The sequence below is a fragment of the Glandiceps talaboti genome, chromosome 17, assembly GCF_964340395.1.
Source record: "Glandiceps talaboti chromosome 17, keGlaTala1.1, whole genome shotgun sequence".
NCBI lineage: Eukaryota > Metazoa > Hemichordata > Enteropneusta > Spengelidae > Glandiceps > Glandiceps talaboti.
Genome location: NC_135565.1, coordinates 17,462,209 through 17,480,438, shown reverse-complemented (window position 1 = coordinate 17,480,438; position 18,230 = coordinate 17,462,209). Strand labels below are relative to the sequence as shown.

Below are 18,230 nucleotides of genomic sequence, written 5' to 3'. Positions count from 1 at the left end.
TTCATTTCTTGGCCAATAAAAAAACCTTTAAAAATAGGAGAGGAAAATTACTCTTAAGTTTCCTGTCATGTATTCTGGCTCGTCATTTTATTTGATGCACGTTCAAAGTAACTTCATTTATAAGACCTCTCGGATTAAAGCAAGGTTAATTGCCTCTCACGGGTAGACTTCCTAGTCGTTACTGAGACACCGCCCTCAGGGGATACTAACCATTTCCCCTATTGAGCACAAATGTATGAGAAAGGCTTTCATATGTAGACAATCTGTGCAGGTGAATCGATTGTGTACATTCGTTGTCTCGCTACGTCATCTTGTGCATAATAACACTGTTCATACGAACACAGAACAACACATTTGAGGAGTGAAAAAAGTGTTGCTTTTCACTCAATTCAATGGTTGATAGATAGATAGATAGATAGATAGATAGATAGATAGATAGATAGATAGATAGATAGATAGATAGATAGATAGATAGATAGATAGGCAGACAGACAGACATACAGACAGACAGATAGATGAATAGATAGATAGATAGATAGATAGATAGATAGATAGATAGATAAATAGATAGATAGATAGATAGATAGATAGATAGATAAAGAGTTACAATATATGATTGTTCAATTTATTGGTTTTACAACTGGTCATCAGACTCTAGTTTATATAGAGTGAATTCTCTCACTGTCAACATATTTGCAAGAAAAACAGGAAATGACATAAGCTATCTTATAGTTAGTAAACCTTTATATAAGAGTGCTGTAAAATAATAACCCTCCAAAGGACTTCTCTGAGCGATATTGTTCAGGAAATTGGACAGAAAAAACCTTTCACAGGATCGGCAAATCGTACAAGATAATCTAGTAATCCTTATAAACAGAACGTCGAAATCTGACTAACTTTGCTACATTGTGTAGCCTGATTGGACAAATAGCTACATTTGTAGTCTGACTGGACAAATATCTTACCAACGTACATTGCTACATTTTGTGGTCGGATTTGACAAATATCTTACCAACGTACATTGCTACATTTTGTAGTCTGACTGGACAAATATCTTACCAACGTACATTGCTACATTTTGTAGTCTGACTGGACAAATATCTTACCAACGTACATTGCTACATTTTGTAGTCTGATTGGACAAATATCTTACATAGTTTACTACATTACATCGCTTTGATAAAATTATTTAAATATAATCAGAACACCTTGTTAATTTTAACAAACTTTCCATTGGATTGTAAATTTCAAGTTATATTATGGACTACATGTTTTCTGAAAAATGAATTTCTTTGTAAATTTGGAAAGTAAAGTAAAAACAAACTTGGTACAGTGTAGTAATAATATAGCAATTATGTAGATTTTGGAGAGAGAGAGAGAGAGAGAGAGAGAGAGAGAGAGAGAGAGAGAGAGAGAGAGAGAGAGAGAGAGAGAGAGCGAGAGAGAGAGAGAGAGAGAGAGAGAGAGAGAGAGAGAGAGTTAAGACTGAAATAGATAAGTTTTAATGGCAGAGAAGAAAGAAGACTTGGAGTGACAGTGACGAAGACTGTGGGGAAGACTGTTCCAAATTGAACTCTCAGTACTTGTAAGAAAAGATTATGAAATTCTTAGCTACCAGTCTTGGCATATCAGTTAATTTGTATATTTCATCAACTATGCAATTGACTCATTGAACTGGTTAAAATACTACGTCAAACTGGCTATACAGGACATGATGATTAAATAAAAACATCTTACATTGATAGGATAAATTGGACAAGTGTATTTTGTTCGCACGTTATGTTCCATATTACATGAAATTTTAAACTTTCACTCTTCATTTCATATGTTGCCTAATTGCCTATAAAATCATTTCTTATGCAAATTGCTCTCCCTCTCTCTCTCTCTCTCTCTCTCTCTCTCTCTCTCTCTCTCTCTCTCTCTCTCTCTCTCTCTCTCTCTCTCTCTCTCTCTCTCTCTCTCTCTCTCTCTCTCTCTCTCTCTCTCTCTCCTTAACGCGCGACTCCATGAGCTATGCATGCATTATGAGTTACTGCCTTTCAACAAAACCCAATCATGTCTTTCAACAAAATCCAATCTATTTCATAAAGACAAAGTGACCTTCAAATATTTCTCAGATTTAATTTGTTGATTCTTATCGAATGTTCAAGTTCATGACCGCAAGGGCAACGCTGAACTGTTCAAAATAATATTCTGGTTGATGACGTCATACGATCATTTCCTTTTTAAAACCCAACTTCAAAAATTTTAATTTTTTGGAACACAATTTTAGGTTAATCAGGTAGCTGTTCTTAGTGACGTCACTATACTACTAAGCTAATCCAGGCAATCTAGTTCAGTTATTGTCTGCCTTGTATGCATATGTAAATCTGTTGATAATTTTGATATTTTCTCTGTACTCGACTGATCGCATTATCTTTGTTCGTGCATATAGGATAACCGTCTTAAGGTTTATTTGTTCATGCATATAGATATATACTATTTTGAAGAAGAACTTTAGGATGTTTTTTAATCCGTCTTTTTTAAAATGACTTCAGTATTTCACAAACCCGTCCTTAGTGATGTCTTTAGATACCTTTATGAAACTGGAAAGCATTAGATATTGTATATGCTTCTACATATTCTGAGCCGATCTCTGAAAACAAAAACCAAAGAAAGGCACCTTCAAGTGTTCGATTTCCCAGTAATGCCGCGACATCACTAAAATGTGCACAGAAAGCTAAATCCAAAATTGGATCTCCGTCCTATTGTAATCTTTCAATAATGCTTCATCTCCGATTTAAGTATGATATTTAGGACAGCTAGTGGTTCGCCTTATTTGGCTCAGGTGTCCGTCACGTGTTGTGAATAATTTGTCAATCTGTAGCCAAAGACGAAGGTATGCAATGGAAAATGTCGTGTAATAGTTTTCAAGTTTGTGTTTGGAACAAAGGTTTAATTTAATCAATACACCGTATTACTTTTATTTTTAATGTGTATATATTCGTCTTTAACGGCTGCCTGCATAAAGACATAAAGATGAATACATTTATGCAAAAGGGGACTATTCTCGCAAAATAAAATACCATCGAATCGAAAAACAAAACATCATATTTAATTTATCTAAAATTCATTCACATCTTTTTCCAATATTCTGTCGACAAGCAAAAAGATAGACAGACAGACAGACAGACAGACAGACAGACAGGCAGGTAGGCAGACAGAAAATCTCCGTCCAAATTCATCGGTTTCAACAATTGGGGTACTACCAGTACAATGGAAGCCAGTTAATATTGAAACAAAATGTAATCTGGTTTAAGATAAAAATAATTTTGCTACATTTTATCGTCAGGTTCGACAAATATCTTTATAAGAATGCTCCATCATATCATCTGGTACAAAATAAATTAGTACAATTTTTAACATTTTAATTCATTGCATTGATATGGCGCTAAACAAATATTCAAATTACGTAAATATATTACAATGTATACACTGTAGTTATTTAATTACAATGTACGTTGTTACAATGTATACAAAGTAATTATTTAATTACAATGTACGTTGTTACAATGTATACACTGTAGTTATTTAATTACAATGTACGTTGTTACAATGTATACACTGTATTTATTCACAATGTACATTGTTATAATGTATACAAAGTAATTATTTAATTACAATGTACGTTGTTACAATGTATACACTGTAGTTATCCACAATGTACATTGTTACAATGTATACAAAGTAGTTATTTAATCGTAATGTACGTTGTTACAATGTATACACTGTAGTTATTTAATTACAATGTGCTCAGACAGTGCTACATCATGCAAGTACAACATAGCAATGTTGGTGATAGTGTTGTCATGCCATTTGGTGAAAAGAAATGTCTTAGCAGAAAGATTTTTGTGGAACGCAGACGATAAAATGTAGCAATGTTATCAAGCGTTTTGGTGAGCCAGGCGACGCTCAGTTTCAAGTCAGCCATTGTGCGGTTATAGCAAACACTATTTCGGCTCATAATCTTTGAATTAGCTACGTATACCGTGTAACATCTTCGACTTTTGTGAGCTTTCTTCGAGACAACCGAATCCGAATAACGTAAACAGTACGTGTACTAGATATTTGCAGTTCATCTACTACAAAATATTGACAATTTGGCAAGGAAAAAGGTAATTCGTTGAACTTAAAGATTACTCGAAGAGTACATCATACTGACATACATTTTGTTTCACTGCCGTCGTATCCGTCTATTCCGACTCTCTGTCGAAGTGCAGATCATTACTGACTATTCCAATGAGACAGTATATCTTTTACATATAAGAGCCCAGGGGTAAAAAAATAATATAATGCAGGGCTTTTACATCAACATAAATATAATCAAACGATTGATTTGTCTAAGAACTAGTACTATATGAAACGCTACCTTACTTTAGTCTTTGGAGAATTTTGATTGAGATCATATTTCGACCTTTTGGTAGCAGTTCCCCTGGGTATAAGAGCTATTTAAACTTTATAACGATACATATTTACTTTATTATGTACTTCCTGCCAGTGATCGATGTCATCAACTTCTAATGGAAAGTGTGTTTTCGAAGACATCGTGGACATATAAATGATTGTTATATATAAAACCTGATATTAGACATTATCAAACACGAGTATGTATGTATGTATGTATGTATGTATGTATGTATGTATGTATGTATGTATGTATGTATGTATGTATGTATATATGTGTGTGTGTATGTATGTATGTATGTATGTATGTATGTATGTATGTATGTATGTATGTATGTATGTATGTATGTATGTATGTATGTATGTACGTACGTACGTACGTACGTACAGACGTCTGTGTGTGTGTGTGTGTGCGTGCGTGCGTGCGTGCGTGCGTGTGTGTGTGTACATATATATATGGTATGGATGTGTTCTATTTTAACTTTGTCGAAGATATATCTATCATTTTGAACGGACAGTATAATTCATTTCATTTTTAACATTATAACAACAACACATTCATTTATTCATAACTACTATACATTTATGCTCTTGAAAGCTTAAAAATGTTTATCGGAAATTGCTCCTTTTTATTTTATTTTTTGTAGTTATCAATATTTTAATTTATTCTCATAGTTGACATTTGAAAGTGAAAATAATATTCAGTATCACCAGGTTAGAATCAGAGTAATTGTTTGATGTGACATTTAGTCGTTATCTGGTCTATATTTATGGCAATTCATATTTTGTTCATCTAAATGTTAACAGGACTAATGCTCATACAATACAATGACGTCTTAAATGTATGTATGCACTATTCATAGAATGTTAAGCCGCCAGCACCAACAATTGATGTAACATTCTCAATGCTATTCTTGTCTTTAACGTATATGCCTCTCAAATAAAACTCTTAAACTTTATGGTTAATTTGTCCAAGAACAAAATCAACCAATTCTCCGTTAAAGTAGCCATAAGGATTAAGATTGGGTATTTATTTTGGATTTTGAAATTATTAAACAATTATATCATGGCTTTCTACTTGAAAAAAAAATTAATGTGAAATACCAAGTCCTTGTTTGTATAACCTAATAAATTTAAAAAAAAAAAGTGTAAAAAGCTTGTTATTTTACGTACAATAGCAAAGAATTTGCACTTTTATTAATCTATTGCAATTTATTAAGTTACAAACACTGACTTGGCATATGTTATTTCACATTGATTTTTCAAGTAGAAAGCCGTGATAGAATCGTTTCATAAATTAAATATCCAAAATAAATACCAAATCCCCATCCATGTAGCCATTTTAAAATCAAGACAAAATGCAGTTGTCACCGAACGATTTTTGCGATAGACGTCAAAATGATATCAAACTTTAGTCATTTTTGAATCCAATATGGCCACCGACTACTGTGTTGACGCTATGTAAAAAATAGAACTCTTAGGGATAGAATTTTTACGGATATTGTTCTCTGAAGTTGAATTAGGACACAGCGAACAGCATCCCGTATTACCTCAACCTGAAAGACTTTTGTGGAGGCTACAACTAAGAGCATAAAAGACGGGGGTCCGTAATTATTGTTTGGTATTCACTAGCCACGACTAATCGAGCTATGAAAAATTAACAAAAAAAATCGTTTTCTGTTCTTGCTCGTTATACGTGAGAGTTTATAGACAAGATTCAATCACCCAATTTTGATAAAAATAACGTAGATAATGAAGCCAATAGTATTATCACTTACACAAAATGATTCGTCGTTATCAAAGCACTTGAGTTTCAACGTATATCATTATAATTATAATGAAGATAGAGAAATATAAAAGAAATGACATTCGAAAGATTATACCTAACGAAACTTTACATAATGTCTTTGAGAATCATTATAAAACAAAGCTATAAATTTGTTCAAAATGTCTTCCTTTTTCACGATTAAGAGATAAACCTGTTGTAAATTGTAAGGCGTTTTCAAGTATCTAAAATAATTTACTGTGTAACAGGAAATGATTCGTGTTATTTGATGTTTTAGATGTGAAATGTCAGCGTTTTTACGCCATAGTCTGCCATACACGTGTTTCTATGGTAACACATCTAACACTCTGTTTCCTGCACAATGACAAGTATATATATAAAATTCAACTAAATATAACTGGCGTAAACGTGCATATTTTCTATTACAGTAAGCATAACAAGGAGCTAAGGATTTCTCAGACCTTCTTAAGCACGCAAGCTTTGCCCCCCATTTTTTATAAAGATGATTTTTATTGTAACATTCAGTTGAGAACATTTTGGCGCATTGATGTCCAGATTGACTACATTCAGATCATTCATTCATTGAGTGGTTACACATAACAGTTTTGAAAGGATAGTTTCAATGATGGTTTGTGTAGGTTTGATGTTTTTTTATGACTTACTGTACGAAGTCAAGCGTTGTTCAACAATAGTACAATTCCATCGTCTATTCACTATATTCAATTTTCGTCCCTTTCAGTGATATCTTTACGTCTTACTCTTTGCTCTATTGCCTTGTGGTTGTTTGTTTGTCTCAGACTGTGCCTGCATGTCCGTCCGTCCGTCCGTCCGTCCGTCCGTCCGTCCGTCTGTCTGTCTGTCTGTCTGTCTGTCTGTCTGTCTGTTCTATATCTGCCTGTCAGTCAGTCTGACTGTCTGTCTGTCTGTCTACCTGTCTGTCTACCTGTCTGTCGGTCTGCCTGCCTGCCTGTAAGTCTATCTGCCTGTCTGTCTGCCTGTCTGTCTGTCTGTCTGTCTGTCTGTCTGTCTGTCTGTCTGTCTGTCTGTCTGTTTCTCCCTCTCTCTCCCCTTCCCCTCCTCCCTCCACTCCCTCTTCACAAAGTAATATTACAAGTCACAGTATAGTGCAACTTGGTTCTTATCCTCCTTACATCCAAGAATATTTTACTAATATTCCATTGACACTAAATAGAAACAGACTGAAATGTGATAATACATTATAACAATATAACGTTGGCAATTGAAATACATTATTATAAAACACAAATATCAAAACGTATAAACCAAACCCGTGATCGAATTATATTCATGTAATGATCATAATATGTTTGTACCCTGTCATCAAAATCACAACTTAACTACAAAGGGTGTGTTTTTTTTTTACAAGTGTTCCGTTGTCACAAGTGTTTCATGTATTAAAGGGGTAATTTACTTTATTGTGATTTTTTAGGTTTAAACAAGTAATTCAAGGTTAAGAAAGCAGGTAGAATTTTCCGCGTTTTAAGGCCACCTCGCAATCAATGAGACACCGATAAAGTCGATTGGATATACGTATCATCATATGTTTGAAATTAGCACCCACAAAACCTGTCGTGGATCATTGAGGAGCGTGCTGCGTCTTGTTCGCATTCATGTGTGTGTGATGTGCTGTCGCATTTGTGGGAAGACATGTCCTTCTCTGAACTATTCTATACTGACTCCACCCCATGGGTGCAAACCCGCATTACAATAATACGTGCGAGGCATTTACTATTTATCTTTTTTTTTCGAAATCGATATTCACACCAAATGTAAACGATTAGAGAAGAAAGATGGACATTCGTCGTCAAAAATAATTTAAATGTATTTGCTCTCATCTTCGTAATTGAGTGCGCAGAGAATACTTTTGTAGCTTCATTCAGAACGTCTCCTTACACAATCGTGTCATCGTTAACAGAGCAGCTGAGTCAACACGCTGTACCGATTGGAGCTGTAATTATAGAAATCGAACAACTAGAGCGATATCATAGCATTGATTTCGTTAATGAGTATTCTGTAGTCAACAGCATTGATTTGAACTCTGTTTCCGTTAGACACTCAACACACCACACCTTCCTGCTTGTTACGTAGTTTGACGAATCCCGCTGATCTGATCGAGTACAACAACTTGCATTTTCACGAACATCAAGGTGGGAATTGGCGGGAAGTGTCAGAAAAGAGGCATTTCGCTAACAATTGTGACCGTATGTTGTTGTCTCTTCCTTCTCTTTGCAACCTGCAGCGAGTGTCTTCATTAGTTACATTGTTAGCTCAGACTGCGAACTTCTCCCGAAGTGGAATTTTAGACGGAATCTTGAAACTGTCAATTATACGTTCGCATGGCAACCCTCATTTGCATGCTTGGATTTGAATCGTTGGCGTAGATTATATGTCAATAAGTGCGTGGGAGACTGCGCAGTTATAACACACTGTTGTAAATAGGAAGGCGACCAGAGGAGCGGAATCTTTTGTGCGCGGGGAATCCAGTCAGTAAGTTGAGGCGCCTTCTTGAGAGAGCGAGAGTGAGTGAGGAAGCACTATAGCAGAAAGTACGACTACTTTATATTTCTCGAGTATTGCTTTAGTATTTGATAGAGACTCTTAAAGATATTTTCTTATTATACATGTTTAGTCTTCAGTATTTAAAGTTTTGGAGTTCAGTGCACACAACTTTGGAGATTAATGTAGTTTGTTTCTCTGAGAAAAAAATGATGAAAGCGTTCGAGCGTATGGACGATGAATTGAGAATGGGGGAAAATGTATGCGTTTTTTTATCTTACGATATTAAAACTATTTTCCGTTTTGTTTCAGACGTTGTCATCGCAGACGAAATTACGAAAGGTGTCCTGCAAGTAAAAGAGAGCGTTGGTTTGTCTACTTGGTAAATCGTCATGAACTTCTATTCCCTAATTCTTGTGGCTTGTGCCATTGGCGTTCAATGTTCGCTGTCGGCTGACGACGAAACGTTTGACAATCTAGATAACGCTGAACAAAATATGCAGAAACGGGCGGCAAATCAAGCAATTTCTGATCTAGAAGACAGCGACGGCATCGACAAACGAAACCCGCGACGACTGACCCCGGCTGTCCGATACGCCGGATTCGGGAAACGCCAAATCGGTAGCGACGACAATGAAGATTACGCCAGGTGGGTGAGAGGACGAGACAGACGTCCCCATGGTAGTGAACATGCAGGCTACGGAAAGAGAAGACACGATGCCGTAAAGCCTAACGGCAAGCTACGTAAATTCGGAGTTCCGTCCAGCAGGCTGGCTTACTTTGGGAAGAGGGAGGAAGAAAACAGTAATGATTCAACGAAAGAAAACCAAAGCGAAAAACCGACGGAATTGAATGACCCCCTTCTAGACAGGCTCTTCAGTGTTTACGACTTAAATGGTAGGTTCAAATCTTCATCGCAAAACAAATATTACTCTTATTAGTCGCCTTGTTGTCTTTATAAGAAATGCAATAACTTGTATGTTCGTGCTCACTCGTATTGTTCCATCTGTTCCCTTCCTCTGTGATTCGATCCTTCGATCACCTCTTATGTCTCCAAATAAGTTGACTTCATACAAATGAATGTAACGTATATGTCGTCATAAAAGTAACATCATTTGAATAAAAATACAAAAAAACATCCCTAATAGTGATTTAAAAATGGATTGATCGATCCCACACAATTGGTTTTCTGCATAGATTGATTTTTGTTAATATAATATGGAAAGTCAGCGAGTGTTCACAAAAGGGGTCCAATATCGACATTCCGTCACTAATTACACGTTAACAGTGATTTGTATCAACATTTGAAAAAGTCAGTGAAAGATGGGAAAGATATGACATGATGCGCTATTCATAGAAGGTAGACCCAAATTAGTTCAATAAGCGATACAGCAGTCTAGTCTAAAAACTGGGTTCTTTTGGGAAAATTGTACTCGAAGGTACCCCTAACAATGTCGGAGTTGATAACAAAAAAACATGGCTTTGCGTAAAGCGTTGCTATGGAGTCGTGTGATTCTGACGATATTTTACAGAGAAAAAAGTGCATTTTGGCGTAAGCTTTACAAACACAATTGAAGCTGAATCAAATCATTTCACTTCTAAAAAAAATCAACCAAATACAGCTTAATTTTACAAAAAAAACCCGTTCTGATACAGTCTCTGTTCTCTATTTCACAGGCCAAAAAGTGAACGACATTGCCTTCTCAGAAACAAACAAACAAACAAACATATGTGCTCTTAAACTATTTTCGCGCCACTTTTGTGTTTCATACAAATCATGTCTAAAAAATCAAATCTAAACTAAATATTGAAATTGACTTGTAAAACAATATGAAATAAAAGTTATTGTTAACAAATATGATCTGGTGTCCCTCACGAAACATTTCGATTACTCCAGCCTCATATATGTCCAATTATATCTCCCGAGTTCCATTCCTGATTTCATGCCCGCGTTGAACGTACGTTTATAAAAAAAATACACTGTACGCCAGATGGCCTGAAACAGAAATTGCAACTGACAGTGCTACATTTTATCGTCTGGCTCGACAAAATTCATACTAAAACTGCTACATTTTATCGTCTGGCTTGACGAGAGTCTTGATAATGATAGTGCTATGTTGTATCGTCTGACAAAATTCATACTAAAATCGCTACATTTTATCGTCTGCCTCCACAAAATTCATACTAACATTTTATCGTCTGCCTTAACACAATTTATACCAAAACTGCTACATTTTATCACCAGTCGCAAGAAAATTAATACTGAAACTGCTACATGTTATCGTCTGGCTCGACAAATATCTTTCCAAAGTTGCTTGAGCCATCTTTAGGTAATCCACAACTTTATAAGGTAAAATATGTAGCAATGATACTGTCACAGTGGCTTTGTGTCAATAAATTGCACTAAGCAATGTACTTAGTAGGAATTTGTGATGATGTTCTGTTTTAAGGCAACTGGATTCCACTGTACAATACACAACTATGTCATTGTTACAATATATGTAGCAGTGTCGGTTTAAAAAAAGGGCATGTGACAGCAAACTTCGATCGTCTTCTAGCACCTCCGACAAAATAATGATTGAACACCAAAAACGTTAAAACTCGCAGGACTATCGCTCCTTTTACATTAATCTCAAAATGTCTCTCAAACTAAAACTTTATGAACGTGAATTTCAGCTGCACTAGATAGCTTTAATAATTTTTCAATTAGACAACCAACGATATATTCACTGAAAATGGTTAAGATACCAAAAATTACACAATGTAAACATTAATTTTAGGTCGATTTTATTCATAAGTAGTTTAGTAACAGATTGAAATCGTGATCGCATTGGGGTGATGATTTTAGGGTGTGGACCCAAAAACTGGATTTACTGTACCGTATTGTGTGCACAGACACACAAATACCTTTTATCAATATATGATTCAATATTGTTCAGGATGTATGAAATTACGATTTAGTCGTTATAGTTAACAATTTTTTTTAAATGATCCTGTTACAGCTAGTGTGTCTTTAAAGGGAGACAATCTAAGACTTCCAGGTTAATATCAGTATATTTGGCTATTTGAAAACGTCATTTGGAATCATGTCTGCGAACTGGTCAAGATCTCATCAGTAATTCGGATATAGGTAGCTGAGAAAAAAAATCACAATGACGTAATTTAATAGTTACCAATAAATTCGTAAAACATTACAGCCTCGATTTGAAAGCCTGTTGAATCATTTCTATCACACTGTCAATTTGAATTTGAGTCTGTATTATGCATTTGTGTTTTTTAAATTGACTTTTAGTCGAAGTTAGGCCTGGTTAGATGATTTTTAGAGGATAATATGTCAGTACATGTTTATTGATTTTGGTGAAAAGAGATCTCAGTTACTGACCTCGCCCCTTTAACTCTCATTCCTATGACGTAATTCGAATGTACAAGCTGTGAATATCTCCTTATATCCTCAGTAATTTAAAATGAATAACATCTATGAAAAAACATACTTTTCTCCAAAACTTCTTTTATGCTAGTTATAACAGAAATCTCGAATAATTGAAATAAAATACTCTGAAGTTGGACATCTTAATTGGTTCAAGTCTTCCGCATCTGTTGTACGCGGTCTTCGTTATCGGAGTTTAATTGCAAAAAAAACCTTCAAACGACCAGAATAAAAATCGCAAACCAATTGTAATAATCATCCGGAACATTGAGATGCAATCATAATCTCTCTCTCCTTCTCTCTCTCTCTCTCTCTCTCTCTCGCCCATTTTTAATTATTTTAAGACTAACTCTACTCGGTAATTTATATTGTACAGTGTTCTGGAAGATTTTTTTCTGATCGGTAATTGTATTGTATAATGTTTGTTGAGATTTCTTTTCGCTTCATTTCGGAATAATCCTAAATCCTCATGGCTCAGAAATGTCAGACCGGATTTTTGCTGCCATTCCTAGGTACAGAGAATACACGTACGTTTTGATTCTAACAATATACGGAGATTTAAGCGAATTAAGTTGAAACTACATAGGCGACAATTACAAGATACATATATTCCGAAATTTATAATGACGAAAGTTTTATAAAGTGAGAAAAAAAGATACAACATTAAAAAAAATTGTTTGTCTAAATTTCTGTCCAACTGTAAGCACAACGGGTAGAGGGTGTCAAGGGTCACGGTATATTATCCTTACCCTGATATTTTGAAGAACTCATCGGGGATGGGGGTGGGGGTAGAGTAGAGAAGATATTGTTCCATGTTCATCTCGCAGAAATGACGTCATTTCTTTATACATTTATACCAACGTAGACGCACAACTGACGTCTTGGGTTTCCTTTCTATTTTCCATTGGACTTACTGTCTCGGTCTTGAAGGGCAGCATCGCTCAACGTAGATTTAGTTTACAAATAAATGTTGAATATTTACAAAGTTGTTTCCTAATTTCTGTTCGTTTTTGCGACAAATTAAACCAAACACAGTCATAACAATTCTGCTTGCAACAGTTTTGATATTATCGATGAGTGCATGTAGTAACACCGCTGATTCAACAAGGTGCCATGAGTTGACTTTGATCACCCAGTTCATGTAATTGATAGTGTTTGACGCCACAGTTCATGTCATCAATTTTAAATGTCTGCATAATTTACATGACTTCAAATCGTGGCAGGCATTGACGTGACGTCATTGAATATTCATAGACGCGGAAATAAAAAAAAACTCCGATTAATTGCTGCCGGAAATTATTCAATTAGGCTACGTGAATTAATTTATTGACACAAATCTACGTGGAAACGATTGTGGTGATTCTCGTTCATATCGATCGAACAAAGTTTTTTTTTTTTTAAATTATGCTGAGGTAGGTAACAGCGCAACGTTTGGGAATTATAAAAAGTAAAGTATTCTATTCTCGAATGTGTAACTTAACAATAAGCAATACTTTTATATGCCCACCAAAAGTATTCAAAGAAGACATCTGTTCGATAACATTTATTAAGACTCAAACGTGAATCAAACGAATCTAATGAAAACAAATGTGCAATTAGCTAGCAGATAAACAGGAACACTGTGGAAATCAATCGTCTGCTTCTAATACTCTCACTTTCCCGCCAAATTATCCGACTGGATTACATTTTCTATAAAAATGCATTTTCACTTTTCTTTCATACATTATTCATCCACTTGTGTACATTAATACGACAACGTGTTGACTCATAAAAGCTAGCGACATTTCAAGTTTCACATGTATTTCTTGGAAGAGGGGGTGCAATGTTTCTGTCAGATGTGTTTGACGTTAACATGTTAGAGGGTACGTACACTCTGTCCCGGTAACTTCATGGCTCTGTGGTTTTATAGGTGGGTGGATGGGTGGGTGGATGGATGGGTGGGTAGGTGGGGGCGGACGATAGCTTGTAGTGTACCTAAAACGTTTCCGATCGGAGATGTGTATAGGCTTGTGGGTGTCCATACAGGTAAGTTTTGGTTTCTGAAAAAGGAAACTTTGAAACTTTGAGGATTCAGAGAGATTGATGACCATTAGTTTCCATGATTTCAGATCAACACCCCCCCCCCCCCACCCAATAAAAAACACACAAAGGTAACCTGAAATGGCAGTTAGCAGTGAATTCTCGAAATGATCTCAATTTTCCTGCTAAACTAATTAGAGGCTGAGAATGTTGCGTTCTGTGTAATCAAGGTTGGCTGGTTTTGAGGTAAGTCTGTGAGGATGTGTTTTAAAAGCTAACAGAACTCTGTCACAAATTATCATTGTGTAAAATCCTTCCATGTACTCGTAAATCGTCCAATTTGACAAGAATTCGATCAAATACAAAATCACTTTTATGAAGAATTAACATGCCTCACACACTATGGTTTAGTATAATTATTAAATTGGTATATAGTGTAGACTCCAATCACCTCATTAGGTTATGATTGAGAACGTTGAAATAAGGGCAAAATCTACCGTAGTCGCTTGTCTACGGGTGTTTCACTCCCAAACCGACTGAAATCATTAGACTAGCAATAGAGTATAGAATATTATGATAAGGAGTCGTGCATCCGCATAAATTGAGGGAATAATCACTGTAACAAAGCCCCACTCCTCTCGTATATACTTTAAGAACATGAATTCGTTTCCGCCATTTTGAAAAAAAAATTATCTTCACTGCTGTCGCACATGTAAAATCCATAAGATTGTTTCGCCCGATTTAAAAAAACAACAACAAATTCTTAACGTTTGTTTTGATCACTTCCGTTGATACATAAATAAAACTATCTGGCGTTAAGATGAGACAGGTTTTCTGGACAAGTATTTAATGCCAATGAATACTTTTGCTATGTGTGCGTGGTTCGACATTCTAAGTACTCTTTTAGTCTCCTTTGAATTATTCAGATACAACGATAAAGTTGTGTGCTAATAGGTAATATTTTATAAAGAATATTTACTTGATATAGGTCTACATTTCATCACAGACAAGGGAAATGATTGTGTGATTTCACGCACAAAAAAACAAAACATTTTATTGATTGAAATGGTCATATGGATGAGGATTGGGTTTTTATTTTTGACTTTTGTTGATGGCTTCCTACTTGAAAAATCAACGTGAAACAACAAGTCTGTTACCAAGTTTGTTACTCAATAAATTGTGAAATGTTTATTATTGTATGTCCAATTACAAACATTTTACACATTTATTAATATTTTGCAATTTATGCGTTACAAACAAGGACTTGGCTTATGCTGTTTCACATTGATTTTACAAGTAGGAAGCCATAATAAAATTGTTTTATAAATTAAAAACCCAAAATCAAATACCCAATCCCTCATACATACATATGACCACTTTAAAACGTTTTGAAAGTACTTCACAAATCATGGAATATCAGTCACGGTTAATGATTGATAAGAATGTATAGGTGTGGGGTGGGGGTGTGTGTGTGGACATGTTGAAAAGTTCCTGCCATCACAATGTTAACTTTGACATGGAATCTCTCTTTGCCACTCATGTTGTCAACTGTTTCTATTGTTTTTTGTAATTCTATAACAATACAACCAGTGACAATACGTTTAACGGAAGTTACCCAACAAGGCTCGTATGTCACTTCCGCCTAAGTTCCCATCAAGGCCAACTCCATAGTGATAAGTGGGAGTGATGAAATTAATGCAGGGTATCACGTTTAACATCTGTTATTTATTAAACATAGTGAATTCAAAGGGTATTCTTTCCCTTTCTTTACATGGAAAGTCAGATAACATACAAAATATTGAAAAAGACTCCAAACGCGAAGACGGTATTCCTTGACATGTATGTACAAACATATATACAATTCATTAGTTGCGTCGAAATTTCATTCAAATGGCAACACTGTTATTAAAGGTTATATCTCGTGTCAAAGTTCAAATATTGAAACATGCGACGGTTGTCAAGCGTCAAATTGAAGCGAATAAAAACGAATGTGACATCTTAGGGTCATACAATGTTAGATATTCTGAGTTCTCGTTTTATTAAGTAAAATGGCGCAGAAATTACAAGTTTTGACATTACAGAAAAGTTGAGAGCCATGGTTGTACAATCGAAGTAAATACCCAAGGTAACATGACTGAAGCACCGTACCTTGCTTGGCTTCAATTAACCTTAAATAGACTGAACAGTAAAGATACAGAGACATCTGATAAGAACCCTCGAGAGTTTTGTGATTCTTGAGGATCGCTCACTTGTATCGCGGCTTCCTTTCTAGTACGTTATTTTTGTTATGATATCTTGAATTTTTCCCAGGACTTTTATTTTAACTCAAAAACTGATCAGACGTACTGAGACATAACAGGGGCATTAAAATTTTGTGCATCTTACCACAAAAAAATATATTAAGTGAAAGACTGAATAATGTCCCCTAATCCTGAGAATCGAATAAACTCAGAATGAGGAGATTTATGTTAACACCCATTATTAATCTGTGAATAATTACAGGCGATATATTTAGAGAAAGAGATGGATATATAGATATATAGATAGACAGATAGATAGATAGATAGATAGATAGATAGATAGATAGATAGATAGACACATACATACATACATACATACATACATACATACATACATACATACATACATACAGACAGACAGTCTCTCTGTCAGACAGAGACGGAGAGAGACAGACGGAGAGAGACATGCAGATAGACAGACATACAGATGGACAGACAGAGACAGACAGACAGACAGACAGATAGATAGATAACAAGATAGATACTATAGATAGATACATAGACAGATACACTAATGCAAGAACCTGATTTTAGACTCCTGGCCTTTAAAGGCCCATGTCGTGTTAGTATTAGAATTGAGGTGTGACAAACAATTATCTGGTAGAGTTGTGGTGAAAGTTAGTCCAGAACAGTAATCTTTGTATGAGGACAAGGCATTGAAACACCGGCTTTTAAGTGAGTCTTTAACTTGAAGTATACTGTGAAATTGCACCGGATGAATCAAGACATTTTCGAAGTAAAATTTTGACATTTTGGAAGGTTGAGGTTCACTATTATTTACCTAAGAGAACGTTTATCAAAGACAAAAAACCCACTCATTTTGTTCAAATGAATAACGAGTTCTCTTTTCATATGCCATTTACCGAAAAAAGTGACAGTAGCGAAGACACATTCCATCAGTCTCTCCACTCTTCATGTTCCCCGCCGAATTTACTACCACATCATCACCGGGTGTTCGTTCGCGCAATCTCGGCATTTTTCGTGCCCTTGGGGCTATACACCGAAGGCAGATACTGTGAACAGTTCAAACACAGCTGACAGTCATAATTTATAGCATTATACTCAAACTCGGTTGACAGGTACAATTACAGTAGGGTTTTAAGGAACTATTAACTAAATACCAAAGTCTACCTTTTTTGTACTGAAAGTGGGGTATATTATGTAAAGAGATGTGAAGCTGTGCGCAAGTAGCCACTAAGATTTGGCGCCAAATAAAGAAACCGACGTCGAGGTAATTATTTCGTTCGAAAACGTCATCATTTCTTGGTCTAAATTATAGTATTTTTTAGATGAGACAAATCTATATAAAAATATGCCTTCTGATGTGGGCAGAATAAAACCTTAAATTATTATTAACAAGAAAGGAGAATTGTGAATGTGTTCAAAGGAGCCGACAATTTGTAGTGGTTTGGGAAAATATGAAAGAAGAGGGGGAGGTTTTTAGTATTTGTGTCGTCAGAATTTGAAACTCGTTATCGTCGACGTTAACGACTACCCATTGTGGTCGTTGCCGCGTTTTCTCGTCTTCCTTGACACATTACGGTGTTATAAAGTCACCGAATACGCACTCATCAATTGGGAGTTTCGAAAAGCGTGCCACGTTCTTTCATGTCTCTGTTATCTTCTGAAGGTATCACAAACCGAACTCGAAAAGAGGGAACAAAAAAAATCGTGATGTAGTGGAGCACGTTAAGAAGTATTCTATTTGCGACGTCACGTTTACGCTTTTGTGTTAGAA

At 35.5% G+C, this 18,230-nt stretch overlaps 1 protein-coding gene across 2 annotated transcripts in view; it reads left to right on the top strand.

The window, feature by feature from the left end:
* Positions 1 to 8,669: 8,669 nt before the first annotated feature.
* LOC144448419 (uncharacterized) overlaps positions 8,670 to 18,230 on the top strand; it is a 25,993-nt gene continuing 16,432 nt past the window's right edge. Inside the window, exons 1-2 of one of the 2 annotated variants that reach the window (XM_078138660.1) lie at positions 8,670 to 8,737; positions 9,059 to 9,643. In XM_078138660.1, the coding sequence (XP_077994786.1) occupies positions 9,139 to 9,643 (505 nt within the window). In that variant the 5' untranslated portion in view covers positions 8,670 to 8,737; positions 9,059 to 9,138. Of the gene's footprint in view, positions 8,797 to 9,058; positions 9,644 to 18,230 lie in introns of both variants that reach the window. The other variant, XM_078138659.1, reaches the window with a different exon arrangement.